General features: G+C 54.3%; 5 protein-coding genes across 15 annotated transcripts; 3 read left to right on the top strand and 2 right to left on the bottom strand.

Annotated features, from left to right (window-relative positions):
* Positions 1-136: 136 nt before the first annotated feature.
* Positions 137-7,669, top strand: LOC125982550 (equilibrative nucleoside transporter 2). 5 transcript variants are annotated; one of them, XM_049743339.2, is made up of 13 exons: positions 137-1,163; positions 1,890-2,029; positions 2,225-2,306; positions 2,927-3,096; positions 3,733-3,872; positions 3,947-4,081; positions 4,160-4,257; positions 4,323-4,392; positions 4,620-4,801; positions 5,262-5,367; positions 5,552-5,637; positions 5,727-5,926; positions 6,011-7,669. In XM_049743339.2, the coding sequence occupies exons 2-13, from the start codon at positions 1,998-2,000 to the stop codon at positions 6,120-6,122; spliced, it is 1,413 nt and encodes a 470-aa protein (XP_049599296.1). In that variant the 5' UTR covers positions 137-1,163; positions 1,890-1,997; the 3' UTR covers positions 6,123-7,669. The 5 variants fall into 5 exon arrangements, with proteins under 5 accessions (XP_049599296.1, XP_049599280.1, XP_049599306.1 ...); XM_049743323.2 differs by having other exon boundaries at positions 4,590-4,801; XM_049743330.1 differs by lacking the exon at positions 137-1,163 and adding an exon at positions 1,175-1,333 and having other exon boundaries at positions 4,590-4,801.
* A 1,479-nt stretch (positions 7,670-9,148) lies between these two features.
* Positions 9,149-14,399, bottom strand: LOC125982588 (serine/threonine-protein phosphatase PP1-beta catalytic subunit). Its single transcript, XM_049743410.2, has 8 exons — positions 13,714-14,399; positions 11,500-11,631; positions 11,191-11,421; positions 10,977-11,081; positions 10,826-10,897; positions 9,780-9,931; positions 9,518-9,652; positions 9,149-9,435 (listed from the first exon to the last, which is right to left on the bottom strand). Exons 1-8 carry the CDS (start codon positions 13,763-13,765, stop codon positions 9,331-9,333), a joined length of 984 nt encoding a protein of 327 aa, XP_049599367.1. The 5' UTR covers positions 13,766-14,399; the 3' UTR covers positions 9,149-9,330.
* On the top strand, positions 14,393-19,601 carry rela (v-rel avian reticuloendotheliosis viral oncogene homolog A). 2 transcript variants are annotated; one of them, XM_049743125.2, is made up of 11 exons: positions 14,393-14,490; positions 16,352-16,387; positions 16,466-16,611; positions 16,777-16,922; positions 17,005-17,096; positions 17,167-17,301; positions 17,440-17,544; positions 17,616-17,831; positions 17,918-17,998; positions 18,065-18,148; positions 18,230-19,601. In XM_049743125.2, the coding sequence occupies exons 1-11, from the start codon at positions 14,484-14,486 to the stop codon at positions 19,090-19,092; spliced, it is 1,911 nt and encodes a 636-aa protein (XP_049599082.1). In that variant the 5' UTR covers positions 14,393-14,483; the 3' UTR covers positions 19,093-19,601. The 2 variants fall into 2 exon arrangements, with proteins under 2 accessions (XP_049599082.1, XP_049599072.1); XM_049743115.2 differs by lacking the exon at positions 14,393-14,490 and adding an exon at positions 15,179-15,359.
* A 34-nt stretch (positions 19,602-19,635) lies between these two features.
* Positions 19,636-21,783, bottom strand: c1h11orf68 (chromosome 1 C11orf68 homolog). Of its 6 annotated transcripts, none has more exons than XM_049743467.2 (3): positions 21,151-21,275; positions 21,032-21,064; positions 19,636-20,696 (listed from the first exon to the last, which is right to left on the bottom strand). In XM_049743467.2, the coding sequence occupies exon 3, from the start codon at positions 20,645-20,647 to the stop codon at positions 19,901-19,903; it is 747 nt and encodes a 248-aa protein (XP_049599424.1). In that variant the 5' UTR covers positions 20,648-20,696; positions 21,032-21,064; positions 21,151-21,275; the 3' UTR covers positions 19,636-19,900. The 6 variants fall into 6 exon arrangements, with proteins under 6 accessions (XP_049599424.1, XP_049599444.1, XP_049599455.1 ...); XM_049743487.2 differs by having other exon boundaries at positions 19,636-20,654; XM_049743498.1 differs by lacking the exons at positions 21,032-21,064; positions 21,151-21,275 and adding an exon at positions 21,649-21,783 and having other exon boundaries at positions 19,636-20,654.
* Positions 21,784-21,945: 162 nt separating this feature from the next.
* drap1 (DR1-associated protein 1 (negative cofactor 2 alpha)) lies at positions 21,946-24,767 on the top strand. Its single transcript, XM_049743437.2, has 7 exons — positions 21,946-22,088; positions 22,407-22,479; positions 22,909-23,002; positions 23,101-23,229; positions 23,311-23,401; positions 23,491-23,579; positions 23,937-24,767. Exons 1-7 carry the CDS (start codon positions 22,047-22,049, stop codon positions 24,106-24,108), a joined length of 690 nt encoding a protein of 229 aa, XP_049599394.1. The 5' UTR covers positions 21,946-22,046; the 3' UTR covers positions 24,109-24,767.
* The last annotated feature ends 394 nt before the right edge of the window (positions 24,768-25,161 follow it).

The following is a 25,161-nucleotide window of genomic DNA, read 5'->3' as shown; positions in this document are numbered from 1 at the left end:
TACGCACCCCACCCCAAACGTTTCCCAGGGCAAAGTCCAGTTTGGGTTCAAAAACAAAAGTCCGAGGCCAAACGTACGGAGACAGGATTTTTGTTCAACCAATGTAGGGGGCACGACAGACCGCCACCCCGTGCTCCCCTTTTATTTCATTTTTAAATTTTTTTTTTTTTTTTTTTACTTCGCATGTCAAGTTGAAAATGTTTTGCCAGGCAGGCAAGCAAGCAGGCAGGCCGGCCGGGGTCGGGGCCGGCCCCGGCCCCTCCCTACGCGAATGCAACGGAAGCTGCACTGGCCGCCTTGCGGAAAGCCGCGGTCGGGACGCTAGAGTCATTTTCTGAAAATGTGACCGTTCGCAAATTCACATCCCTTTTCTGGGAGTTTCAATTCAACATAAACTACACCACGGAGCAGAAACGCATACAACGAGGCGCTCGCATCGCTCGGCGATGACGTCACGTCCGTCACTGTCACAAATCGCGGCTCAATGCGCCCTTTCGAGTGCAATTCAAGTCAATTGAGTTGAGAGCGTCGCCCTTCTGCTTGTTGCCAGTTAACCCGGCCATCTATTCGTCATTTTGTATCGGCTGCTTTGAACCGTCATTCTTGTTCGAAGTTTGACACTCGAGCAAAATTGGGAGGAAAATAACAACTTGAATGACGAGCAAGTCATCACCATGTGCCCACCATCCGTCACTATTCATATTGACGACATGAATATGAAATGTGGCTTTTTCACACATAGCGTGTCCCGTTTCGAAATGGACGTAAAAATGCCGTGTGGACGGCGGCGCAAGAGACATGACGGCGTGACGACACGACACTGACGCAGGTGACGTCATACAGGAAGTACTACTGCCGGAAAGTGCTTGGCGCGGCGCCCTTGCTTCCTTTCCAAAAACTCCAGCCGGCCAGCTAGCCAGCCGGCCAGCCAGCCAGCCAGCCAACCAACCAACCAGCCAGCCAGCCGATCAGCCAGCCTTTTGTGGATGTGAGAGTTGAAGCGTGAAGAAGCCACGCACGCAGAAGAAACGGGCGGGCCGCCACCTGCGACGCCGCCGCGGCAATCACGAGGAAGCGAGCTGAGGAGAGAAAGCTGCTTTTTCCGCGCTGGCGGGAAGGCTACGTATGAGCGCCAACACGCGCTTTTTCTCCCATCCATTCAAGTGAGCACCTTTTTTTTTTTTTTTTCCAATTCGACATCAGCCAGCCCACGGAACGTCCGTCAAATGTCTTTCCTTGCGACGGTCGACACGACTCACGATAGCCTCGACCGAAACTCGTCCGTCATTCGATCGCTTATTTGCCGCAAAGGGAGTTGCGGCGGCAGCTGCAGGTAGCGACCGAACCCCCCCCCCCCCCCCCCTACATATTGTGTTGTGCTCAGCCGTCCCCCGCCCGATATTCCAACAAATATAATATATATATTTCAATATATCTCCGTTTCTGGGGAAAACGGCTGGCAAGCATGTTTTGGGGATGTGGGAGGAGAAAAGCCACGCGGACACGGGGAGAACATGCAAACTTCACACACATTTATTTGATCTTGTTTTAAAACTTGATTTATTTTTTAATTACAAAAGGAAACCAAATGGGCACATAGGTTTGAGATCTTGCAGTTTAAAAAATTGCCCATGATGAAAGCAATCGCACCTTGATGTGTTCTGGTCAGCTTGTGGTTTTGTTTTTTGATACTATATTTGATATAGTTTTGATTTTGATTTTTTTTCTTTCAAAAAGAGCTGGATGAGTATGTACGTATTACATCTTGCCCATGAGTGAGTCTGAGGGATCCTCAATAATTTGTGGAAGATTCATGATCCTTTTTGTCCTTTTCTTTGCACGCACGCACGCACACATTACATTCTGAGCTGCGATTTGTGCTCTCGCAGCCCAGCGGGAAAAAGCAGAGGCTCCTTTTTTTTTTTGGGCTGAGGCTGCTGCTGCTGCTGACTTGCCCTCGACGGCGTGGCTGACTTTTCCCGCCCGGTGTTCTTAAGATGAAGCGACTCCGAGCCGCTCCTTCAGACCGGTGAGCCGCGCGTGCGCTTTGGGCGATGCCCTCGGTGGGCGATGCCCTGGTGGGCGATGCCCTCGGTGGGCGATGCCCTCGGTGGGCGATGCCCTCGGTGGGCGATGCCCTCGGTGGGCGATGCCCTCGGTGGGCGATGCCCTCGGTGGGCTCTGCGACTTATTCCGTTCTTGTGGTCTGTCATCATCATTTCAGGGGCTGCTTGGTTGGGATCTGCTTCTTCATCCTGGGCTTGGGAACTCTGCTGCCATGGAACTTCTTCATGACTGCGTCGCTGGTAAATGAAAGTCAATGTATGAAGATCAGCCCACCCCAAAAAGATTTCAAATTGCCCGTACAAATTGGAGGTCAAGCCGGACTTTTGTCTCATGGCAATTCCTCGTGTCGCTCGATTGTGTTTGCGATTCGAGCCGAGCGAGCGGCCGCTAGATTGGAGCCGCATCGGTGGCCGTGTCTACGGCGACGGGTGTAGCGACAGCAAAAGGAACAATTTTGCTGTCTTCGATTACAACTGTGAGTGAACGGAATCCCGGTGAATGAACATTCTGGTGAGGTGGGTATATGTGCCAAAGGTCGCTCGGTCGCTCGGTCGCTCGGTCGGGAAAGCTGACGTGTCATGGCTGGCCGGCTGGCAACCCTGTGACCGATATAGGTGAGTCATGCGCATACTCGTGATCACGCGCCGAGGTTCAGAGAGCCCTTTTTAGCAGCTCGCCGCCGGCTTGTTTTTGTTGGGCGTCCGCAAGGGTTGTTTTTTTGCATTATGATGATGTCATCGGCCGGAGGCGTCATCACGAGACGCGTTTTTTTTTTTTTTTCCAGGCCATCTTTAGAAAGCTTTTCACAGCCAAACATTTTCTCTCCCTCTGTCTTCCACACCTTCTCGCCCACGTGCAGTATTTCCAGCGACGGCTGAGCGCAAACGCGTCCAACGTCACGGACGGCGGCCATGGCGACGACGACGGCGGCGGCAGTGGCTACAGCAAGTACTTCAACAGCTGCATGACCCTGCTGTCCCAGCTGCCCCTGCTGCTCTTCACCTTGCTCAACTCCATCCTCTACCAGAGGTCTCTGATCCCCGTGGCAAAGTCGTATCCAGCGTGCGCCCGACCTTTTGGGGACAACCCTTTCTGGGAAAGAGTCCCACACGGATTTTTGGGCCTCGGGCGTCTTGCCGGACGTCAAACGGCAAACTGCCCCGGGACTCGACTGTCGAGAAAGTTGAGAAAAGGTCTAACTCGGTCAGACGCCAAAAGTCATAGTAGACTGGCGTCTCCTCGTACGAGTCGGTCACTTGGACCGTAGTGGTGTCGATTGATCAAGATTGGATTGAGGAGGGGGGGGGGGGGGGGGTCTAATCCGATTGGGCCAATGGTCTAGCGGTGTCACGTGTCATCATTTCCTTGATCAAGATTGGATTGAGGGGGGGTCTTATCCGATTGGGCCAATGGTCTAGCGGTGTCACGTGTCATCATCTCCTGACAAGCGGCCATTCAAATGAAATGCGACTCCCAAAATAGAAACAGTAAATGAGATATATACTTTCTTCCTTTGGCCGCACTTGGATACATTCTGCGGGCCGCCGTCCGCTTGCTTATCTTTGTTTTTGGCTCCTCTGGATGCCGCCCTTCACCCGACGGGAGCTTTTGAATCGGCCGGACCTAACCCCCGGCCGGGCCTGGGCTTTGACACCTGTGACCCAGGATATCGGAGGCGGTGCGCATCGCCGGCAGCTTGATCTTCATCCTGCTTCTCTTCGTCTTCACCGCCGCGCTGGTCAAGGTGGAAATGGACACCGAGCGCTTCTTCTCCGTCACCATGGCCACCATCTGGTTCATCAACTGTGAGTGGGCGTCCGTCGTCGCCGCCGTCGGGCAGGCCGCGACCCGCTGAGCCCTTTGTTCCTCCCTCCCGCAGCGTTCGGCGCCGTGCTGCAAGGGAGTCTCTTCGGCCTGGTGGGGATGCTCCCCCAGAAGTACAGCGCCGTCTTCATGAGCGGCCAGGGGCTGGCCGGCACCTTTGCCGCCGTGGCCATGCTGCTCGCCACCGCCAGTAAGTGCGCAAGCGACAGTGCCAACGAATCCCGCCGCTCGCTCCGACGTGTCAGACAACCTGCTCCCTCCCGGCCAGGTGACGCGCATCCCGAGTCGGCGGCGTTGGGCTACTTCATCACGCCGTGCGTGGGCACGCTGGCGACCCTAGCGTGCTACCTCCTCCTGCCCCGATTGGTGGGTACTCCCGGCCAAAGCGGCTCGGGCGCCATTGCATCAACGAGCTTTTTGCTTGCCTGCAGGAGTTTGCCCGCCATTACTTCGGCCAGGGCGCCAAATACGAGCCCGGCGCCACGGATGAGCTGCTCGCAGGTGAGAGAGCGAGAGAGAGAGAGAAAGAGCGAGAGAGAGAGAGAGAGAGAGCCTTTTGGCTGGCGACTTGACGCGTGTGCAATTCCAAAGGAATAAATTCAATCAATTTATTCATTATCTCGTTTGGCCTCCATTCATCCGCGGCGAGTGGTGGCGGCCGGCGCTCACACAAAGGCGCCCTTTGTATGCACTCCCAGTCCCTCAGCGCGCACGTGTGTGTCAAGCAGAGAGCTTGACAGCGGACGGCGGCAAGCTCAACGGTCGCGCCAACGGCTCGGCGCCCGTCAAAGACGGCGATGGCGCGGAGGGCTCCGAGGCCCGGCGGGAGCGAAGCCGTGAGGCTTTCCTGGCGCTGGGGCAGGTGGACAAGAAGCAAGCCAAAGCCTCCATCTTCGAGGTCTTCAAGAAGGTCAGCCTTTTCTTCTCGTCCTCGAAATGTCGTACTTTGGCTGATTGCGTCGTGACTTTTGAAATGAGGAAACGTATTGGAACGACTACTAAAAGCAATCAAACGGAATCAAACTCAAAACCAACCAACCAACCAACCAACCAACCAACCAACCAACCAACCAACCAACCAACCAACCAACCAACCAACCAACCTGCTCTAAAAGCAAACAAACGGTCCAGCAGGCAAAAGACTGGAGCGTCGACAACACCGAGCAAAAGAGTATTTGCCGCTTGGATGGATCGTTATGGCAACAGGCCAAGCACGCGGCGGCCATCTTGGCCACAGTGGGCCTACTCGATGTGGCTTGCGCCGGCCGGCTAGCGTACGTGTCATTGTCGTTGCCGCTTTCCCGACTGGCAACTTAAGCCAGAGTTTACGCTGGCTTCATAAAAGCCTGCCTCCCCTCTTTTCTGTGCAGATTTGGGTGATGGCCTTCTGCGTGACCTTTGTGTTCACGGTCACTCTGTCGGTGTTTCCCACCGTCACCGTGGACGTCAGGACGACCGCCTTGCCGGGGAAATGGGGTTGGTGCTCGGCTTTGCCCTCGCGGCACGTCGGCGCTCCGCTAACCCTAACCCTTGCTCGCTCCCCTGCTTTGCCCTCGCGGCACGTCGGCGCTCCGCTAACCCTAACCCTTGCTCGCTCCCTTGCTTTGCCCTCGCGGCACGTCGGCGCTCCGCTAACCCTAACCCTTGCTCGCTCCCTCAGACGACTACTTCATCATCGTGTGCTGCTTCCTGACTTTCAACATCAACGACTGGCTGGGCCGCACGGTCACCACCTTGATACGCTGGGTGAGTGCCGAGAAGCAGAGCGTTTGTTTACAAAGCGACCCCGTGTGGAGCGAGAGCGCCTTTCGAGGATGTCGTCGCTGTGTTGTCAGCCTCGCAAGGAGTCTCCTCTCTTCCCGCTGCTGGTGGTCTCCCGCGTGGTCTTCATCCCGCTCCTGATGCTGTGTAACGTCCAGCCTCGCGTCTTCCTGCCCGTCTACTTTGCCTCCGACGCCGTCTTTGCCGTCATCGTGGCTCTCTTCTCCATCTCCAGCGGATACTTTGTCTGTCTGTCCATGTCGTACGCGCCGCAGTGAGTGAGCAAAGCGCGAGCGGTGAGCGACGCGGGCCAGCCCAAACGCCGCTCAAACCGCTCGCTCGGCTCTTTTGTGCTCAGGTTGGTGGAGGCCAAGGACGCGGAGACGGCCGGATCTCTGATGACCTTTTTCTTGGCTCTGGGTCTGTCCATCGGCGCCGCGCTCTCCTTCCTGCTGCGAAGGCTGGTGTAGCGGTGTGCGGCGGGCCGGGCAGCTCGGCTCGGCTCGGCTCTGGGTGGGGTGCCTTGACTTAAGAGTCTTTGCCGCGCTCGCCCGTGCGCTTTGGGACGTTGGCTGAGCGAGATTGACGTGCAAAAACGACACACGCGTGCGCAAAGCGTGTGTGTGTGTGTGTGTGTGTGTGCGCGCGCGCGTGCGCTTGCGTGCGTGCAAGTCAATCTACTTTTTGTGTTTCATCCGACAGTGTGCGCTTTTTCATCAGTTTTGTTTTATTTTTCTGCCACCAAAACCGAGGAATCGCAAATTGAGTCGCAAGCTCGTTAAGTGAACAAATGCCACTTTGAAGTCAAGGCACCGACCGCCGCAATGCAATAGGAATGAGGAACATAGGGAACGTACGCTCTTGTAGTATTGTTTTACATTTAAGGGAAAGTTGGCATGTCAAGGAAGGGATGTCTTTTGCTCATGCGCGTTCAAGCGTCTGAGCCCACCCAAGAAGCCACATTGAGTCTTCGCCCATTTGCCTCAATGCCTCCATCTCGTGGAGCGTGTTCGAATGAGCTCGGGGGCTTTCGTGGTCCCTGCCGCATTCAAGCCAAACAAGCACCTTCTGCCATCTCGCTGTTCGCCCTGGCCGCCGCCTGAACAGAGATCCATTCACTTAGATTTGGCGTTTTCTTGAGCAAAATCTTTCTTGTGTTCATAGGAAGAGCATTTCTTTGTTGCTGCTCAACATTTCTTGATTTTTCAGCTACGTTGGACTGATGCCAATGTTCATCGGTCGTTGTTGTTTTTTTCCCCCTTTTCTTTTTTTTTTTTTTTTCATTTCTACCGTTGCGCTGTGCCTCGCATACATAGACAGACCGGTGCCTAGCAGCCTTTCTCTGTTCGAATGGACCCAAAATGTGGGGTTGTTGTTTTTCTTTTTCCGGGGACTCTCTTTTCTGTTCATGCAGGGGTGTCAAAGTCATTTTTGTCGGGCGCCGCATCGTCGTCATAGTTTTCTTTGGAGGGCCATTATGACTGTCAACGCCATATATGATGTACAGTATAAGCTACACGACAAAGTGATGAAGAACTCGCTCTGGAATCAGACACGAGTAAAAATTGTTCAAATATTTGAAAATAATGGTAGAAATTCCTAGCAATAGCTGTAGTTTTGAAAAGTGAAGACAAGTTGCAATTTTGTTATCGACACATGAAGTTGATCCTCAATTTGTCTCGGCGGGCCACATCAAATGACTTGACGGGCCTCTGGTCTCCGGCCGGCCGGGCCTCTGGTCCCCGGCCGGCCGGGCCTCTGGTCCCCGGCCGGCCGGGCCTCTGGTCCCCGGCCGGCCGGGCCTTGAGTTCGACACCTCTGCCCGTAGGGTGAAAAGATCCAACTGTCCATTCGTCGCGCTGACGTCAAGAATGTGCATCACGTCTGCTTCAGCAACATCTCTGAAAAGACTTTCAGCTGCGCTCGCTCGCTCGCTTTCTGGCTGGCTCGCAGCGGTGCCTGTGTCCGTGTACATTTTTACCTGACCTTGGGAATGAATAAAATCTTTTTGAAAGTATATACTAACTGTATGAGTAGACTACATTTAAAAAAACCAACAAAGGTCCTTTTGACAAGAGGTTAAGCCGTGTGCGCGTTTACAATTCAAATGTGAATTCAAAACTAATGTTAATAATGGCATTGCTTTTGTACAAGTCAGCAGCTCACTTTCAAAAATCGCCATGGCTATTATAACACGAACTCAAACGGTAAGTATGGATCACAAAGTTGAGATGTCGTTTCCCTTTTTAGCCATTTGTGACTCCAGGTTTAGCTCAAGGAGTGGCACGTGGAAAGGTAGGTTTATATCTTCCGATGTCATTCAAATGTGCACCTAACTTTGTTTCACGCTCAACAGGGCTTGGAATTCTAAGGCGAAACACCTCCAAAGTTGAAATTGCCATGTGATGAGCAGCGGTTCATCGGTCAATTGTCAAATCCGGAATGTTCGTTTCCCCCTTGAACAGCGGACTCCAAGCCTGGAGACCCCTTGAACAGCACAGACTCCAAGCCTGGAGAAAAGAGGAGCATCTGTATTAAAAAGTGAGCGGACTCCACCAGGTACAGATGATCGATTTTGGACTTCTTCTTGATTGGAGAAGTGTTCTCTACGGGATAGACGTCTACAAAACGTTCACTTTTAGACCTTTTTTTAGCCGCGTTTTAGCCTAGACGTCGCGCTAGCATATAGACGTCTATTAGACGTCAAAATGCGGACAGGGACGGTCATATTTTAAAATACTCACCAGCAGCGATATTGATCCCTTAACCTAATTCTAGACCAAATACAGTAATATAGTACATCGCGGTTCATTAATCGCGGCTTCAGTACATCGCGGTTCCGCCCCTCGCCCCCCCCCCCAAAAAAAAAACCAAAATCAAACATTCAAAATTGAAATTCTAAATTGAGCAATTATGGCACGAAGTTTGGCAGCAGAAGGCAAGCAGGGAGTGCCCACACAATTGCAGTACGTACACTTGTACCTTGTTGTTCAAAACGTTGTTGTAATAATAAGAGTTCTAAAAACACCCAGTATTGTACCTCGCTCTCGCTCTCTATAATAAGAGTTCTAAAAACAATGTACACTTTGGCTACATCTACACACGTATCGTTTATATTATTTATACATGATTTTCTGGATGTCATTTATACTATTAATCCGGTATTTACATGTTTGAAAGTATTCTTTAATGTTCTAATGATAACATATGCGCTTAGATGGTTCCATATACACCCAAAAATGTAAGCATTTTAAAAATGAGCGGGAAGCAATTCGCCGCCATAAACCAGGGGTCAAATGAAATAAAATGTCTGTCTGTGCACACCGCGCCCGCCGGTAGATGGCGGCAGCAAGTTTAGCTACATCCGGCCACCATCAGTTAGTGGCGTGCGGGCGGTAATACGCCGTTTGTTTGTTTGTTTGTTTGTTTGTTTGCCAGGGTGCGCCCCTCTGTGTGTATAAAGAAACAAAATGCAACAACACCCCCACAATGCATGTACTTTATATATATTTCTTTAATGTTTAAGTAGATGCAAGGGGCAGTTTGGCGGGAGGTAAAGAAAAAGTGGGCTGCGTGTTTTTGTTCTGTTTTTAGTCGGTGGATCTACGTGGCGGGCGCGAGAAGCAGCAGACGACGCCGACGCTCCGCTCCTCTCCTCTCGTCTTCTTCCGTCCTTCCTCATCGCTTCTTGGGAGGTTGCGCCGTGCGGGGAGGAGTGACGGGCCGACCGGAGTTCATGCCGCCGTACTGGTACTTTGCTTTTTTCTCCGAGGGCTTCAGGATCTGAATGACACGCGGCAGGCACTTTTCAATCAAATATTGTTTTTCCCGGGCAACTTCCCGTTTGCAATTTTTGAGCAGGCACCTGGAAGGAGCACATGAGAGTTTCGTCCACGCTCATCATGCCGCCGGCGTTGTCGAACTCGCCGCAGTAATTGGGCGCCGAGAAAAGCGTCACCAGTTGTCTCTTTGCAAAGAACTCATAACCGTCTTCCACCACCTGAGGGGAGGGAGAGGAGGAGGGAGGGAGGGCACCACGCGGCGGCCGGCACGCGGTGAGTGTGACAAAAGGAGCGAAAACACGCACGTCAAGGACCCGCCGCGTTTGACATTGGCATGATTCCAACCTGGTGGGCTCTGCAAATGAGGTCCAGGTCGTGGCGGTTGAGGAACTTGCTGACCACGTCGGCTCCGAATGTGAAGGAGACGCCGCGGTCGTTCTCGCCCCAGCCCTGCACGTCTTTGTCTGGGTCCGACCACAAGAGGTCGCACAGGAGGCCTGCAAGATGGTATAAGACGCCTTTGAACTTTTCCACTGTGTGCGCGCGCACGCGTGTCAGTGTCGTTACGTGCACACAGTGCCCGCCGCCGCAGACCATAAGAGGATGTGGGCAAAAAAAAAAAAGGCAGCGAGAGCATCTGACTCCCTTAAAAGGAGAAGAAGCAGGTTTCATGACAACAAGCGAGTGGGATCACTCCAAGCAGAGCTTTTAAGAGACCGTGGTGAAGCTGTCGCATTTTCGATTGCAATGGAAATGGCAGATGGGAACTTGAAGATTATTTATAATCCAGTCGTCCACCGTCCTTGGAAAGGTCTTCCTTCTCAGGTTCGTCAATCATCATACTCCAACGAGAAAGTTAGCGCAATACACGATGGAGAGTTCAACCTCATTAGCTGGCTAATTGACTGTGACCGTCCGACATTTAAGGCCCAGGCCCAACTTGGCGGTGGGCTGCTGTGACACGGAGACACACACCAGCGAGTGCGAATATATTCGGAGAGTTGGCTGGAGTCCATTGGAATTGTTTAAGCCTTCTCAATAGAATGTGACAAAAATCCATTCATTTCACTCCAGTCTCTTTTGCCACCTCCTGCGTGAAGAAAGAAATGTTTTTTTCGTCTTCTTTTGAACATCCACAGGATGGCAGGCAAAGCGCTTTTTCAATTGGCCTCGGGACAATTGCTCGTCGTGAGATGCGGCCGAGTCATTATGTGGGATGACGCTAAGGGCGGCTTTTTTAAGGAAGCTGTTACGCAACTGTCGTTCATCATCGTGCAACCGCTTTTTGCCCCCCAAGCGCTGGTGGCTTTGCTACCTACGCCCAATGGGTCGCCGGGCTCTGCGCTTTGCTGCGCTTCGCATCCTCGCGGCGGCGCCTCGCTCAAACCGACCTGTGTCGGGCACGTCCGTGGGTCTCATGATGCGTCTGATCTGCTCCATGGACTGCAGGTCAGGGGATAGACCTGCGGGCGAGAGCGCGACACCGCGTCACGGGTGGCCCGAGACCCGCCGGAAGGCCGACGCTCCTCGACCGCGGCGTACCTCCGTGGCAACAGAAGATTTTCTCGTCCACGATGGCGGCGATGGGCAGGCAGTTGAAGCAGTCGGTGAAGGTCTTCCAAAGCTTGATGTTGAAGCGCCGCTTGCCTAGAAGACACAGGACACGGGACGGGGTAAGCCGCGACGGCTGGGCAGCCGGCCGGCCGGCCGGCCGCTCGCTCCGCTCCGCCCCGCCCCGCCCCGCCGAGGCGCTCACACTCGTCGTAGAAGCCGTAGATGCGGTTGATGGAGGCGCACTCGTGGTTGCCCCGCAGCAGGAAGAAGTTCTCAGGGTACTTGATCTTGTAGGCCAGGAGCAGGCAGATGGTCTCCAACGACTGCTTCCCCCGGTCCACGTAGTCGCCCAGGAACAGGTAGTTGGCCTCCGGGGGGAAGCCGCCGTACTCAAAGAGTCTCAGAAGGTCCGTGTACTGCCCGTGAATGTCACCTGGGAGGGAGGGAAGGAATTGGGGGTGTGACGAGGGGAACGGACGATGGAGACGGACGGCACCAGCCCGGCACTCACCGCAGATTTTGAGGGGCGCCTCCAGCTCCAGAAGGATGGGCTGACTGAGGAAGATCTCTCGGGACTTGATGCAGAGGCCCCGCACCTCGGCCTCCGTCATCTGGACGATCTTCCCCGGACGGCATCCTCGCACTGGGGACGGACGGACGGACGGACGGACGTGAAGGCAAGGTGTTTTAGGCCCATTTAGGAAGCGCCCCCTTTTGTTGTTTGACTTTGATTGCAATTTTGCTTTCGCTTCGCTGCACATTTCCATCAGCGACGGAGCGAGGTCCCAAACGGACACTTTTCCTCTTGCTTGACTGCTCACTGAGGCCGAACACCCTTGTACATTTTGGAGCAGTAACCGGTCCATATATGGGCATCGCCGCGCGGCGGCTTTGAGTAAGCCCCCTGTCGGGACAAAGAGGGAGCGCTGCGAGGCTCCTCTCTCGGCCCTGCCCGACCAAAGAACGGAGAAACGCTGAGCCGAGCACGCGTCAGACAACGATGCGGTCGGCGTCCGCACGTGACCGACATTTTTCACGCCGCCGGCCGCACTGGGACCACCTTGCGTGATGAAGCGGAAACTCCCGTCGGTACGGGGCGGTTCTGTCGCGGGACAGGCGAGGCGCCGTCCATCCAAAAGAAGCCCCCTTTGCCGGCCGGCGCTCGCTTCTAAACGCGCAGGCCCCCTCCGCCATTGTTTCCACAACCGTGCCGTAGCTCCAAAAATGTTGTCACCGTCAAGGCTCCCCAAAGATTCCAAATGAGAGCTTTTGCTCATCAACGTTTGGACTTGTGCTCTGGTGGCCGGCCGCTTGTAACTTGCTAACCATGCCCCCCCCCCCCCCCCTCCGGCTTGCTTTATTGGCGTCCCAGACAGCTGCGGCCACTGACATTTAATCAGAGATCTCTCCAGCCGTGAGTCTCCGTGCACCCGTCCGTCATGGCTGAAACAAAATAGCAAAATGTATTTTGGTCCGCCGACAGTGGGCGCATTTTCAAGTGACCCTTTCCGTTGATGTTTTCTGCTTTTCTTTGTTTTATAGATGATGAACTCCTCGTGCAGTTTGTTGGCGCCAAGGAATCACGTGCGAGTGATTTGAGGAGCTTCGCGTCGCATTCTGCCCAGTGAATGTCGTTAGCTAATTTTACATCGCCGACCGCCGATTTGTAGTCCCTCTGCAGGCGCTCGCAGCTCACAACCATGTTTGTTACTGGATTGCGCATAAAGCTTTACAACGTTACAAAAGAAGCACACGGTCGCTAGGTGGGTCCAAAGAGAGGTGAGGACAACGAGCCATTCGCCGACAACGAACCATTCGCCGTTGTGTCTCGGCCGCGTCTCGGCGTTCCGATCACCGAACGGCGTGGTTCCAGCCACCAAACGGCGCCACGCCTGGCTCGCTACCACGGCCAAGAACGCCACGTGTCTGCGTGCCGGTGAGTGTCTGCGTGTGAGCTGTGGTCGACAGCAGCCCTCGCGCGACGACATTACACCAAGTGTGTCAAACGGCAGCATAGAGGAGAAAGCCGTACAGTGATCAATTGGATTCGTCCCGTGACGTCTTGACTCAACATTCACCTGTCAACGCTACGTGCAGCAAAACTGTCTTTCTTTTTAGGCCTGCGGGAAAATTCAACAGGCGCTCGCCGAACCTTGAGTGTTTCCTATCTAGCGGAACCAAACACGTTCGTCCTTCGTTATCGACCAAGTTACGCTTGTAGTTGGGGGAGAAAAGGCCAACTTGTGCTAGTCAGGTGAACGTGCCGCCCGCCACCGTGCTGCATTCAAGGGACACCAGCAGTATGTCCAAAAACAATGTTGCTGCTTTAATTTCGGCGCGCTCCAATGATGCCATGACGTGCGATGCGCTTGTAATAAGGCATCGTCAGGGCGTTGATAACGAACGACGTTGACTCCGGTTCGTGCCGATGGACGGACGACAAGTTTTTGAAGCCACGTAAACGCCACACATCGATAGCCAAGGTGTGAGAGCCCGTCCAGAAACGTGTAAATAAACAAATACAGGGTAAAGAGAGGCAAGGGGCGAAGTGAGCTGAAAGGTGCGGTTGTGATGTCCCCCCAAAAACACCCCCCCAACCACCAGCACCCCTAGAGCAAGTCGAGCAAAGCTACAAGCTGATGGCCCAAAACAGGGCAACGACGCAATGGCACGTAGCGCACCGCCCGCCCGCCCGCACTCCGCTGAAAAAAAGAGTCGTACTCACCCTCTAAAAGCCTGGAAATCAACGAGTCCACGTCCAACTCCCCCTCCGCCATTTGTGTTCCGAAGAGCTCGCTTGCGCCGCAGTGAAGGAGACTCCGAAGGTACCGCCTCACTGGCCCCAAACGCACCACCAACCCGAGCCCGAGCGTTTATGACATGCCTCGCGCGCGCTGCCTTGAAAGTCCCTTGCCTATCAATACGCGCTCACGCAACGAGGACGTCGATTCAATATGCCACAAGTCGATCTGAGTGATCCAAGTTTGGAGACGACGTATTGATTACACGCGTACGTGATCATTACAAGAAAAAGGCGTATTTCCGACGATTGAAGTGAGCCCGCGAAGGCATCGTTCTCGCTTCTGCCTTGGCAAGCATAGACATCAAACACTCATAGAGGGCGCATTGTGCTGAGATACGTCAGCTTCTCCGCCATGTTTCATGTGTCTACGGCTTCCCCGTTCGTGACGTTCTAATCTTTTAAAAATCGTCTTATAAACATTTTGAACACTTGTGTACGCATGTCGTTTCACTTCCTGTACGCGCACACGCATTGATGTATGGAATTGTTGAAGCATAGTTTTGTTTTTCCAGACATACTGCGTAAGGTTCTTGATATCAGTTCTTTCCGTTTTAGAGTCGCTTTCAAAATGTGGACGATTTTGACCTGTTGTGCTTTTCAGATGACGTTATCTCGCCTACGCCGCCATCTCGTGGACATAACGTGGAGACGTTCTTTCGTCGCCCTTCCCCTTGGCCCGATGCAGACGACAAATGAAATGTGAGTCCTCGCAACTCACTATTTTGGTGCCTGCCGCGTGTCGAGAAAAAGCGAAGCAACTACGAAAGTTTCCCCCAGACGATGTCATTCGATCGGGAGTTGCGGTTTGAGCCTCTCCTCTCCTCTCTTCTCCCACGCACGCACACGCGCTCTTTTTGTGAACCTCCAAGTGCGTCATGTGGGTATTTCCGCGCGGTGTGAGTGGGTGGTGACGGACGGTCGAGCCATTTTTTTTTTTTTTTTTTTTGCGTCAAGCTGGTCGACAGTGAAAGCGGAAAAAGACCACTTGGTGTCTCATCAAATAAAAGACTTTGGGTTGCGCGACATCTCGCTCTCGGGGATAGTTTGTCTTCCCTGACAAGTTGGGCAGTAAAAAGTCTCCAATTAAGTTTGAAGAGTGACCTCAATTGTTTCTTCTCATGCTATTGTTTTGATCAGAGCGTGTGAAGCTCAAATCACATTTGGTGACTGGTTCATGTCGCAAAGCTTACCAGGATGACTTTCCTTTCTTGAAAACTGAATGAGTGGTCGTGATGGAACATTCGAACAAATAAATCGATGGGGCGTCCTCGAGTTCCGAACACTAGTGTTGCTGCCTACCGGAAAATGCGCGTGTTGTCGTCACATGCGGCTTGACGCTGCGTCGCAGGCTGCGCAGGCCCGCATCCGGCCGGCGGGCCGGGCCGGGTCGGACGGACGGGCGGGCGGGGGAGGGAACGAGCGAGCGAGCGAGCGAGCGGTGACTCGGAGAGAGAGCCACAGCAGCGAGTAGCTCCTACTCGAAACGTGTTTTCGCCAATTCTTCGCACGTTTTGGCCTTCGCAACATTGCCTAAAGGAGCCCAGAAAGTACAGCGGGAGCCATGGCCGGTAAGTGGAGCCGCTTTCGCCCGCTTTGCTGCGTGTTTGCTGACTTTTTGGAGCGCGGAATGCGGCGGGGGCGGGGGGGTGAAAGTGGACGACGGACGGACGGACGGACGGACGGGGTGTTGTTTTGCGCCAGGTGGAATTCCCCCCGCGACCAGTTTGTTATTCCTTTCTCGCGTCCGCGTGTGTTATCTAGCGTCAAGATGATCACAAAGTTGTTTTGAAAAGAACAAGAAGTTGCCTGTTGCGTGTGCCGCGCAGGGACGGGCCTGTTGGTTGGGTCGGGCGGGTCACGCATTTCCTACTGCGCTTGTCAAGGCCCTGAACAGCGTTTGAAAACGAGGTCATTTCATTTCGCGTGTCGACGTTTTCCTAGCTGCGTGTGAGCGAGCGAGCGAGCGATGCAACTCCAGTTCGTTCGTTCGTTCGTTCGTTCGTCGTCATTTCAAGCTGTCAGGTGCGGTGCCGGTCCTGCTCGGAGTGTGGACTCCATCTTGCGATCAGACGTCGCGTTGTCAAATGACATCCATCGATGGTTCTCCAACTCCTCCAAACTCAAAGGTTTTATCCCTGAAAAGTCCCAAGAATGCGCACGGTGGGTGTCAGAACGACAAGGATTGCAGATCAAACTTGAAAGTGAAATCAAAGTGCAATGTGTGCCGTCACTGCTTCATTGGGCCAAGTGCAGCACCAGGAGTTAGTTTCTTTCCGTTAGTTTCTTTCCGCTGGCGTTTTGTCGTCGTCGTCGTCGTCGTCGCATCATAACAACGGCCCCAAATGGCAAAACCTTTGCTCCAACTTGCATCACACGTCACTTCATATTATCAATCCCCACACCTCATTCGGCGTGTCCAAAGTGGAGTCCTTTGACCGCCTGTTTTTGTCGGCCTTGTTCGGTAACCTTTGACCTCCTGGGAGCCCAAGCCGCAAAGATGGGCTGAAACGGGTTCTAACGTGTCATCTTTCTGTGTTGTGTACTCGTGCGTCCGTCGCAGGTGTGTACGGATGGCCGATGAACGCGCCCAACCCAGGTACCAGTCGGACGGACCCGAGCGACGACATCAGGCGGCGCAATTTAATGCACGTTGTTGTGTCCTTTCTCCATTAAGTCCAAACGGCGAGCCCCTTCGTGGAGATCATCGAGCAGCCCAAGCAGCGCGGCATGCGCTTTCGCTATAAGTGCGAGGGGCGCTCTGCGGGCAGCATCCCCGGCGAGAAAAGCAACGACACCACCAAGACCCACCCGGCCATCAAGGTGAGTCGCCTCGCTCCTCTAAGGGATCTCGCTCTCGTGCTCTCTCTCACGTGAAAATCCACGTCGGAGAAAGATGTGAATTTTAAGAAACTTGCAGCGGTCCTACCGACTGTCTCGGCACGCGCAGTCCCGAAAAGGCCGCTTTGACCGCCTTCCTTTGGGCAGGTGCACAACTACAGCGGCCCCCTGCGCGTCCGCATCTCGCTGGTGACAAAGAACACGCCGTACAAGCCGCATCCGCACGAGCTGGTCGGGAAGGACTGCAAGCACGGCTACTACGAGGCCGACCTGCAGGAGAGGCGCGTACACAGGTACGCCGGGATGGGATGGGATGGGATGGGCTGACGGCAGAAGCCAAACGTGAGCCGTGTGGACGCTGCTGCGTTTTCTCAGCTTTCAGAACTTGGGCATTCAGTGCGTGAAGAAGAAGGACGTGATCGAGGCCATCACCTGCCGGCTGCAGACCAACAACAACCCCTTCAACGGTGAGCGGCCGGTCCCTTTTCTTTGAGCCCAGCCCAGCCTCACCCCCCCCAATCCTCTCTCTGCCCGCAGTTCACGAGGCCAAGGTGTGGGAGGAGGAATTTGACCTGAATTCCGTGCGGCTCTGCTTCCAGGCCTCCATCACGCTGCCCACGGGGGAACTCTTCCCCTTGGAGCCGGTGGTCTCACAGCCCATCTTTGACAACCGTGAGTTACGCACGCCAAGTGGACCACATTGAAAAGCATAAGAAAGCTTGCTCTAAAAATGCAGTTTGAAAAGCAACATTGAAAAGGTCGGCTCCAAAGGAAGCGCTCTGAGCCGCTCGCCCGTTCTTCTCGTCTCAGGGGCTCCCAACACGGCCGAGCTGAAGATCTGCAGAGTCAACCGCAACTCGGGCAGCTGCAAAGGCGGCGACGAAATCTTTCTGCTGTGCGACAAAGTTCAAAAAGGTGACGGCCGTTGGACCCGGCGCGCTCAAAGTTCCTGTGAAGAGACCCCCCCCTCCCCCCTTTCCCCACAGAGGACATCGAGGTGCGCTTCTTCCAGGACTCATGGGAGGGCAAGGGCACGTTCTCCCAGGCCGACGTCCACAGGCAGGTGGCCATCGTGTTCCGCACGCCGCCCTACCGCGACACCGACCTCAACGAGCCCGTCTACGTCAAGCTGCAGCTCCGCCGGCCCTCGGACCGCGAGGTCAGCGAGCCCATGGACTTCCAGTACCTGCCCGCCGACAGGGGTACGACCTGGAGCCCTGATTCTCGCCGCTGCCGCCGCTGCTGCCTTCTCACATGTGTTCCCCCCCTCCCCTCCCCTTCCCTCCAGACGAATACCGCTGGAACGAGAAGCGGAAACGCACCAGCGACATGTTCAAAAGTCTGAACCTGGGACCTCTGCTCTCCACAAGTAAGAGCGCAATCGCAGTCCGTCTCCCATTCCGTGGCGTGCGATTAACAGCTGTGGGGATTTCAGGGTCCGTTGTGCCGCCCGATCGACGCCACTTCAGCCCCGCCAGGAGGACGGCCCCGAGCAAGCCCGCTGCGGCGGCGCCGGCTTGTGAGTGTCACACGTGCGGCGGCTCTCTCGAGTCCTTTGCGGGTTTTGCTCATGCCGGCGCCGCTTGCTTTTGTCCTGCAGTTGCCTCGAAAGCACAGAGCTCTTTGGCTCATGCGCAGCCCGGCCACAAGTTCCCGGGCCCGAGCAAGGCGGAGGCTTCCTGCTTCCCCTCCTCCTCCTTCCCCTCCTCGCCCTTCTCCGCTCCCCAATCCACTTTTTCCTCTTCCGCCGCCGCCTCCTCCGTTCCGGCCCCGGCCAGCAGCCAAACGTGGAAGATCCTGGAGAGCTTGAACCTGGGCCCGGAGCCGCAAGCCGCCAGGATTTCCAGTTGCGCCGTCAACCGCCCGACTGTTTCCAGCCAGGACTACCCCACCGTTAACCTGTCAGACCTTCAGGAATTCTTCCCCGGCATCACCTCGGCCATCAGCCAGGAGCCGTCGGCCTCGCAGGGGAGCGCCTGCGGCGGTGTCGTCGCCGCCGCAGGCACGCAGTCCGTCGGCTTCTTCTCCTTACCGGGCTCTCAGTTCCCGGCAGACGCGGCGGCCGAGGAGGGCATCCCGCAGTTCCCCAGCTTTTCCGAAGCCCAGGGCTCGGGAACCCTGGACAGCCTCGACATGGACGACTTTGTGGACCTCCTCAACCCGCCGGACGAGAGCGGCAACGGCCAGCGAGCCGCCTCCTCAGCGGCGGCGCAGAACACTTTGGACCCGTGCGGCAATCCGGGAAGCACCTGGATGAATTACCCCAACAGCATCGTCAACCTGCTCCAGAACGAGAGCATGATGGACGTCTTGACCAACAGCGGTGGCGGCGGCGGCAACAACCAGCAGCGGCCCGCCGTGCTGGACGAGTTTGACGAGTTGATTTCGGTGGACGAGGATCAGCTCATTTCCATTTTTAACAGCGGAAGCCAAGCCGGCTTTGTTTCGGGCCACCCCGCCTAAAAGATGCCTTTGGCCATTTATTCCATAGCCGTGCGCAAGCGTGCACCCGTAAAGTAGCGTGCTGCGCTCGTGGGGCACCGTGCGGACCTGGACAAAAAAGCCACGCCGTCATTGCAACGAATGCTCGTCATTCAATCGCTTCTAGCCTTACATTAACAAAGGACCCCCGCCCCCCGAAAAAAACACTTACGGACGAGCGCGTTGAAATGGACGGGCTAGCTCGCAAGCTGAGGACAAAGCCAATCGTCACGCCGAGTTCTCAGACGGACAGACGTTGACCGTTGGCTTTGTCTTGCGAGCGATACCGACGGGCCTTTTGCCTGACTCGGACTTGAAGGTAAGTCAAGCGTGCCCTTTGTGTCTGTTTTATGGTGGAGCAATGTCTTTTTTTTTTTTACCCCCATGCGCTCCCGAACGTGAAACTTTTGGTGCCTGGGCCGCTCCGCCCAATGCAGCCGCAACACAAATGGCTCATTTCTTCAAAGGAAATAAAAGATGCTTTGCACTTGCGTGATGGTCAATTTGTCAAAGCACAAGCCTGAGTCTCCGCAAGAACTTTATTTGGCAACTGGCAAAAGCTGCGAGAACAAATGCTTTGGCTTTGAAAATGCACAGAAATCTGCAGGCTGCGAACACCGCCCAGCGGCTTCTTTGTGGAGTTGGCAAGGCGGGAAGGAGATCCTGCCGCAAATATCGCCTCCTGATCCAACGGAACGCCTCAACTCGCTCCGACGACAGCGCAAAGAGCGCGGACCCGTTGCAAAATTTCGGGACCGACTGGATTCTTCTTTTGTTGTTCTCGTCAAACTTAGGTGACGTCCAGGTTGGTGACTTTGTTGATGATGCGCGAGCGCCTGGGCACGCACTCCAGGTTGAATTTACTCTCGTAGATGGTGGGACAGAGCCTCCAGCGGTTGCTGCGGTAGATTCCCAGGTGCGTGTAGACGTCCGGCTTGTAGGCCAGAGGACACTTGACGCCCGAAGCTCGGATGCAAGCGTCCAGCTGGACCACTTGGCCCTCGTCGGTGAAGTCGTCGTTGTAGACGCAGATGACGTGCCTGCCTCCTTTGACGGGGTCGTACGGGCTGACCTTGACGCTGGAGATCTGGCCGTCCGCCGTGGCTCTGGCCACGGACTCCCAGGCGCGATCCACCTTGAAGCCGGCGTCCAAGTGCATGAGCCACTTGCCCGAGAGGACGCCGTGGTTCAGCGCCAGCTCCTTGACGTTCTCAAAGTTGACCGCTCGACCGCTGGCCACCAGTTTCTCCCAGCTCTCCTGGAGGGCCTCCACGTCGCCGTCATGAGGGCGGTAGTTGGGGCCCCGCACGGCGATCCAGCCCACGGGACTGGCGCCCGGCTCCCCGTCGCCGTATCTGCTCACTCGCGAAGGCCTGTTGCTCTCCAGCCAGTCGTCAAACTCCGACCTGGGGGTTTTTCTGGAGTCGAACACGATCCAGGGGTCCATGTCCGCTGCCATGGACTCGGCGGCGTAAGTGTCGGCCGCAAACGGGCGCTCCGCGTCGCCTCCTGTCGGGGATGCCGCTTCCTCCTCCATAACGGTCCTGTTTGATCACACGTCTGGGTTGGAAGATTCTCGTCTGAACCTAACCCCCCCCCCCCAAAAGTTGTTTCAAGTATACAACATATATGCTTGAGTTAAAAATGTACTTTATGGCTCTATAAAAATGTACTTTATTACTGTAGGGTTGTGTCATTTTGAGTAAAAGCGTTGAAGCTACTTCCAGCAGTACCACACGCCTATGTATGTGTACTTTGGTTGAGGCACAGAGCGGGAGTACCTTTTCAACCTTTGCATTACCTTGCAGACAAACAAACTAAAGAAAGAATCCAGCTTGCCACAAACAAGCAGAGCTTTGCTAACATTTAGAACTCGGGAAATAAGCGTTCATTTGGGGATCACAAACGAGAGTGGACTCACGTTCGATTTTGCTAGCTCCATTAGCCACAGCAGCTGGCCGCGTTTGGCGTTGTCAGATTGAAATGAAGAAGAGCCAGGTAATACTGCGACATTGACGAATGCAAAGTGTAAACTGCTACCTGTTTTGTCAGACGCGGTGAGCAGCCGAGCCGAGCCGAGCCGAGCCGAGTCAAAGAGTCTTCCGAATTAAACAGCGCTTTAGCTGCCAACTGCAGCCTCCGGCCTCTAAGGGGCGCTGTCTGTGTTTTTGTAAAAGAAGGCGGCGGCACCGTCAATGCCGTCGGACCGTTTGTACAAATGGTTACGTTGCTACTTTGACGTCCTGTGGAAAGTGGCGCTTTTCCCTGCAATTGCCCTTACCCTAAAATATATCTCCGTCCGGGACTTTGTTTGCGAAAACTTTGAGGGACAACGATCGACAATTGTGCACAACTGTATTGTTGAACCTTTCGAGAAATGTGGGTAGACTTGGTCTGCTTTGAGTTGACAGTTACTTTCAACGAAAGTGCGCAATCGAGGAGGTCAAAGTGGAGGAATGGGTCAAATTGCTCCTAACATTGTCGGAAACGAGATGATCATTTTCAAATCGGAAGAGAAGTGTGGCAAATGAGCAGAACCTGTTTTGAAAATAAACGTCGACAATCGCTTCAATATTCGTCGATGGTGATGACGTGTCGGGGCCTTTTAGCAGAGAAGCAGTGCAAATCTTCGCCTCGCCCGCCTCCCGCTCATTTTTGCTTGATAGTCTGGCGATAAATGATGGTGGTGGAAATGATCGGGCGTCTAGACCCTGGGGGCACCGTACTACGCAACTCGCAGCGGACGGAGTGACGACACCGTCACGGCGTGCTAACGTGCTAAGCTAACATCTTAGCCCCGGCCGGGACCGTCCGTCGCGCATCAATTTTGGTGTCTGCGCGGCGGTGGACCTTTTCGCTACTCCGGAGGAGTCATACTTGAGTCGCCCACGCGCGCGCGGGCGTGCGGGCGTGTCAACCGCCTGCTTTACTTCACAATGCCGAGCAAAAAGAAGAAATACAACGCGAGATTTCCACCGGTAAGTGTTTACCACCGCCGCCGGCGCCCGGCCGGCCGGTCGGTCGGTCGGTGGGTCCGGCTAACGCTTTGAGAATGCTAACTTGCCATTGTAAACTTCATTTGGCCTGGCTTGCATTTAGCCCGACTAGCACACTTGAACACTTGAAAGTCAAAAGACGTTGAAACGCAGTCTTAGGAATCCAAATGTGTGACGTAAGCTAGCTCAAGTCCGCCAATAGTTCGCATTGTTTTTAGCATGGCGAGCTGCCTTTTTGCTAGGTAGCCTTCGTTCACGTCTGCCGTCAGAGCGAACACTTGCTTTTCCCCTCTTTTTCAGGCAAGAATTAAGAAAATTATGCAGACGGATGAAGAAATCGGCAAAGTGGCTGCTGCAGTGCCTGTTATTATTTGTATCCTTTCTGTCTAGATTGCATTTTCAAAGTTGGGGAATGAAAGCAGAATTTCCAAAGGTGTTGGACACAAACAAGCAGATTTCATGCAAGCGCGGTGGTGCCCGATGCCTTAGCTCTGGCCCTGGGGAATCCCACGAGTGAAAATTCGGTGCCGTCCTCTTCAAAGCCACGTTGGAGGACAGGGGTCTGGACGACTCGTCCTCGACCCGCTTCCAGACGATCAAGTCTGGTTGTACCCCGCCGTGTAGTCTCGGCGACCAACGGGGCTCGCTTGCCGTCGGAGGACGTCCATCCTCATAACATTCAAAACGGCGCGCGGAAGGGAGGGGGGACTCGCCGCTTGAAAACACACAGAGCAGCCGACGGCACCGGAACCGTTTGAGTCCGCATTACCAGGCTAGGTTCCTTTACCGCGAGCGACATCAGCGAGAGCCCTGGAGCTTTTCTTGGAGTCGTTGCTCACCAAGGCCTGCCACGTCACCCAGTCCAAGAACGCCAAGACCATGACGACGTCACACTTGTAAGTTTGACCCTCTGTGGCGTTTGCGTGTTCTCGCCTCTTTGCGTGTTCTCGCCTCTTTGCGTGTTGCTGGACTGCGTCTACGTGTGCGTGGATAGAAAGCAATGCATCGAGCTGGAGCAGCAGTTTGATTTCCTCAAAGACCTGGTGGCGACCGTGCCCGACATGCAGGGCGAGGGCGACGAGAACCACGGCGAGCCGGCGGGGGACAAGGTGCCGCCGCGCAGGTATGGACGCGCTCCACCCGAGCTCGTGTTTGTGCGGCAGGTTTGTTCTTGGCGCTCACGCCGCCGCGCGTCTCAACCCAGGGGTCGAAAGCTGGGCTCGGCTCACAAAAACGGAGGCGCCGGCTCAAAGGCCAAGGACAAGAAGTTGTCCGGAACCGAGTCGGAGCTCGAGGTGGGAAGCCGTTGGCGCCGAGTGAGCCGTCTCGCTTCCGTTATCGTGTCTAACCCCTTTGTGTCCTCGCTCGGACTTTGGGGCTTAAGGAGGACTCTGAGGACAGCGAAACGGACGGGGACGGAGAGGACGGCTCCCAGTCAAGCACAAATCTGCAGGCTGCAACCAGGTTCCACAGGTACGGCCCCAAAAACATCATTGGGAGGAGCTAACCCGACAGAGCTCACGTCGCTCGCCGGCGGGCCGGGCCCGCTCTGCCTTTTAATGCAGTTTGAACATTCAGAATTCAGAAAATGAAAGAAAACCAGGACTGAAAATGCAGAATTCAAGGTTCAAACAATTGTAGCGTCAAAACCCCCCAAAATAAAGTTCTTTTCAGGATGAAATGCAAATATGTTGCATAGAAAAGGTAAATACAACTGAACTGTACTTAGCTTGAGATTCTTTCACTTACCACTAGAGGGTGCTCGCATCACTGCTTACGGCAGCGTGTTTGTGCTTCTGCTTTGTGCCTCTGAATGTGTGTCCCCCGTAGCGCCGCGCCGAAGCACCCGCAGGGGGCAAATGTGGTTCCGGGGGACGGCGCAGCCCCGGTGCAGCCCCCTGTGGCCTTCGCCCCGCACCACTCCATGATGAGCAGCGTGCCACCACCGCCAGCTCCCGCGCTGCAACTAAGCCAGGACGACGACGAAGACTACGACTCTTAGCTCGCCTAAATACGCACACGCACACACTGACTTTTTGTCCTTTAAGTTGCTCTCACAGCGGTCACTCGGAGCAAGAGACTCTTCATTGGAGAAAGAAAAAAAATCTGGCTGTACATTGTGTTTTAATTTTGTGTTCTCTTTTAAACTTGGGCTTTTATTTCATTGGAGATGAGAATCCAACCAAGATCGTTTTAAGGAGTTCCGTTTTGATGAGGATTTTGATTTCTTTTTTTTTTTTCTTTCTTTGAATGCCTACAGACAGGATAGGTGTGCTTTGTGTGTTGCTTTGTGGCTTTTCTCTCACTTGTCTTTAGTTCTTTTAATTCATGTTTTTACCCCCACCCTAAAAGAAAGTCCCAAGACCACATACAGCTCCTTGTTTTTTTTTTAATTATTGTTTTTTTTTTATCAACCCTGGCTTTGTTTTTAAATCCGTTATGATAACAAATTTCTGTTGAGGCCACATTCAACTTGACTTCTTTTCCTGTTATGCTGCGTATGCCCCTCCCAAGATACTTTTAATGATTTAATTTGAAGTAGATGGGTTCCCCTCGATGTCCATATCAAATGTTTCCTAATAGGTAGAAGGAAGTTGCATTGTAAACTTTTTAACATTCTTTTTATTTTGTACGGATTAAATAAAAGAAAAGTCGTTTCCATTTCGTGCCACGTCATTTTTTTCCCCCTTGCATGTCAGTGAGGTACCGATTTCACGTATTGAACTGAACTGCACTTGATTTATTAATTGATCTCTCTCTCTCTCTCTCTCTCTCTCTCTCTCTCTCTCTCTCTCTCTCTCTCTCTCTCTCTGTCTCTGCACTCGTCCAGTTTGAAGTGCCTTGACGGTGTCTTGTTATTTTACTACCGCGGCGGATGCACTTTGATTTGCTGTTTCGATGGACGTGACGGAGAAAGGAAGCAGGGGAGGGCCAAGAGAGCAAGGGGACCGACCGACCGACCGACCGACCCGGCAAGGGGCCTCTGTGAGGAAACGCGCAGTGGCAGCCGGCGGGGTTTGTCTTTCCAGGGAAAGCTGCTTTTTTTGCTCCCTGT

This window comes from Syngnathus scovelli, chromosome 1, assembly GCF_024217435.2.
Source record: "Syngnathus scovelli strain Florida chromosome 1, RoL_Ssco_1.2, whole genome shotgun sequence".
In the NCBI taxonomy this organism is placed as follows: domain Eukaryota; kingdom Metazoa; phylum Chordata; class Actinopteri; order Syngnathiformes; family Syngnathidae; genus Syngnathus; species Syngnathus scovelli.
Note: the sequence above shows the minus strand (reverse complement) of the source record. Positions and strands in the feature narration are given on the sequence as shown.

Bases quoted from the DNA above. Each gene is read 5' to 3' on its own strand.
- drap1 (XM_049743437.2), top strand. From the start codon at position 22,047: ATGCCGAGCAAAAAGAAGAAATACAACGCGAGATTTCCACCG. The intron at 23,003-23,100 runs GTAAGTTTGACC...GTGCGTGGATAG, and splicing joins ACCATGACGACGTCACACTT to AAAGCAATGCATCGAGCTGG. The intron at 23,580-23,936 runs GTACGGCCCCAA...TGTCCCCCGTAG, and splicing joins GCTGCAACCAGGTTCCACAG to CGCCGCGCCGAAGCACCCGC.
- rela (XM_049743125.2), top strand. The intron at 17,545-17,615 runs GTGACGGCCGTT...CTTTCCCCACAG, and splicing joins GTGCGACAAAGTTCAAAAAG to AGGACATCGAGGTGCGCTTC. The intron at 18,149-18,229 runs GTGAGTGTCACA...TTTGTCCTGCAG, and splicing joins CGCTGCGGCGGCGCCGGCTT to TTGCCTCGAAAGCACAGAGC.
- LOC125982588 (XM_049743410.2), bottom strand. From the start codon at position 13,765: ATGGCGGAGGGGGAGTTGGACGTGGACTCGTTGATTTCCAGGCTTTTA. The intron at 11,632-13,713 runs GTGAGTACGACT...GTCCGTCCCCAG, and splicing joins GATTTCCAGGCTTTTAGAGG to TGCGAGGATGCCGTCCGGGG. The intron at 10,898-10,976 runs GTACGCCGCGGT...TCTCGCCCGCAG, and splicing joins AATCTTCTGTTGCCACGGAG to GTCTATCCCCTGACCTGCAG.
- c1h11orf68 (XM_049743498.1), bottom strand. From the start codon at position 20,647: ATGGAGGAGGAAGCGGCATCCCCGACAGGAGGCGACGCGGAGCGCCCG.
- LOC125982550 (XM_049743323.2), top strand. From the start codon at position 1,998: ATGAAGCGACTCCGAGCCGCTCCTTCAGACCG. The intron at 2,307-2,926 runs GTAAATGAAAGT...GCCCACGTGCAG, and splicing joins TCTTCATGACTGCGTCGCTG to TATTTCCAGCGACGGCTGAG. The intron at 3,873-3,946 runs GTGAGTGGGCGT...TCCCTCCCGCAG, and splicing joins CACCATCTGGTTCATCAACT to CGTTCGGCGCCGTGCTGCAA.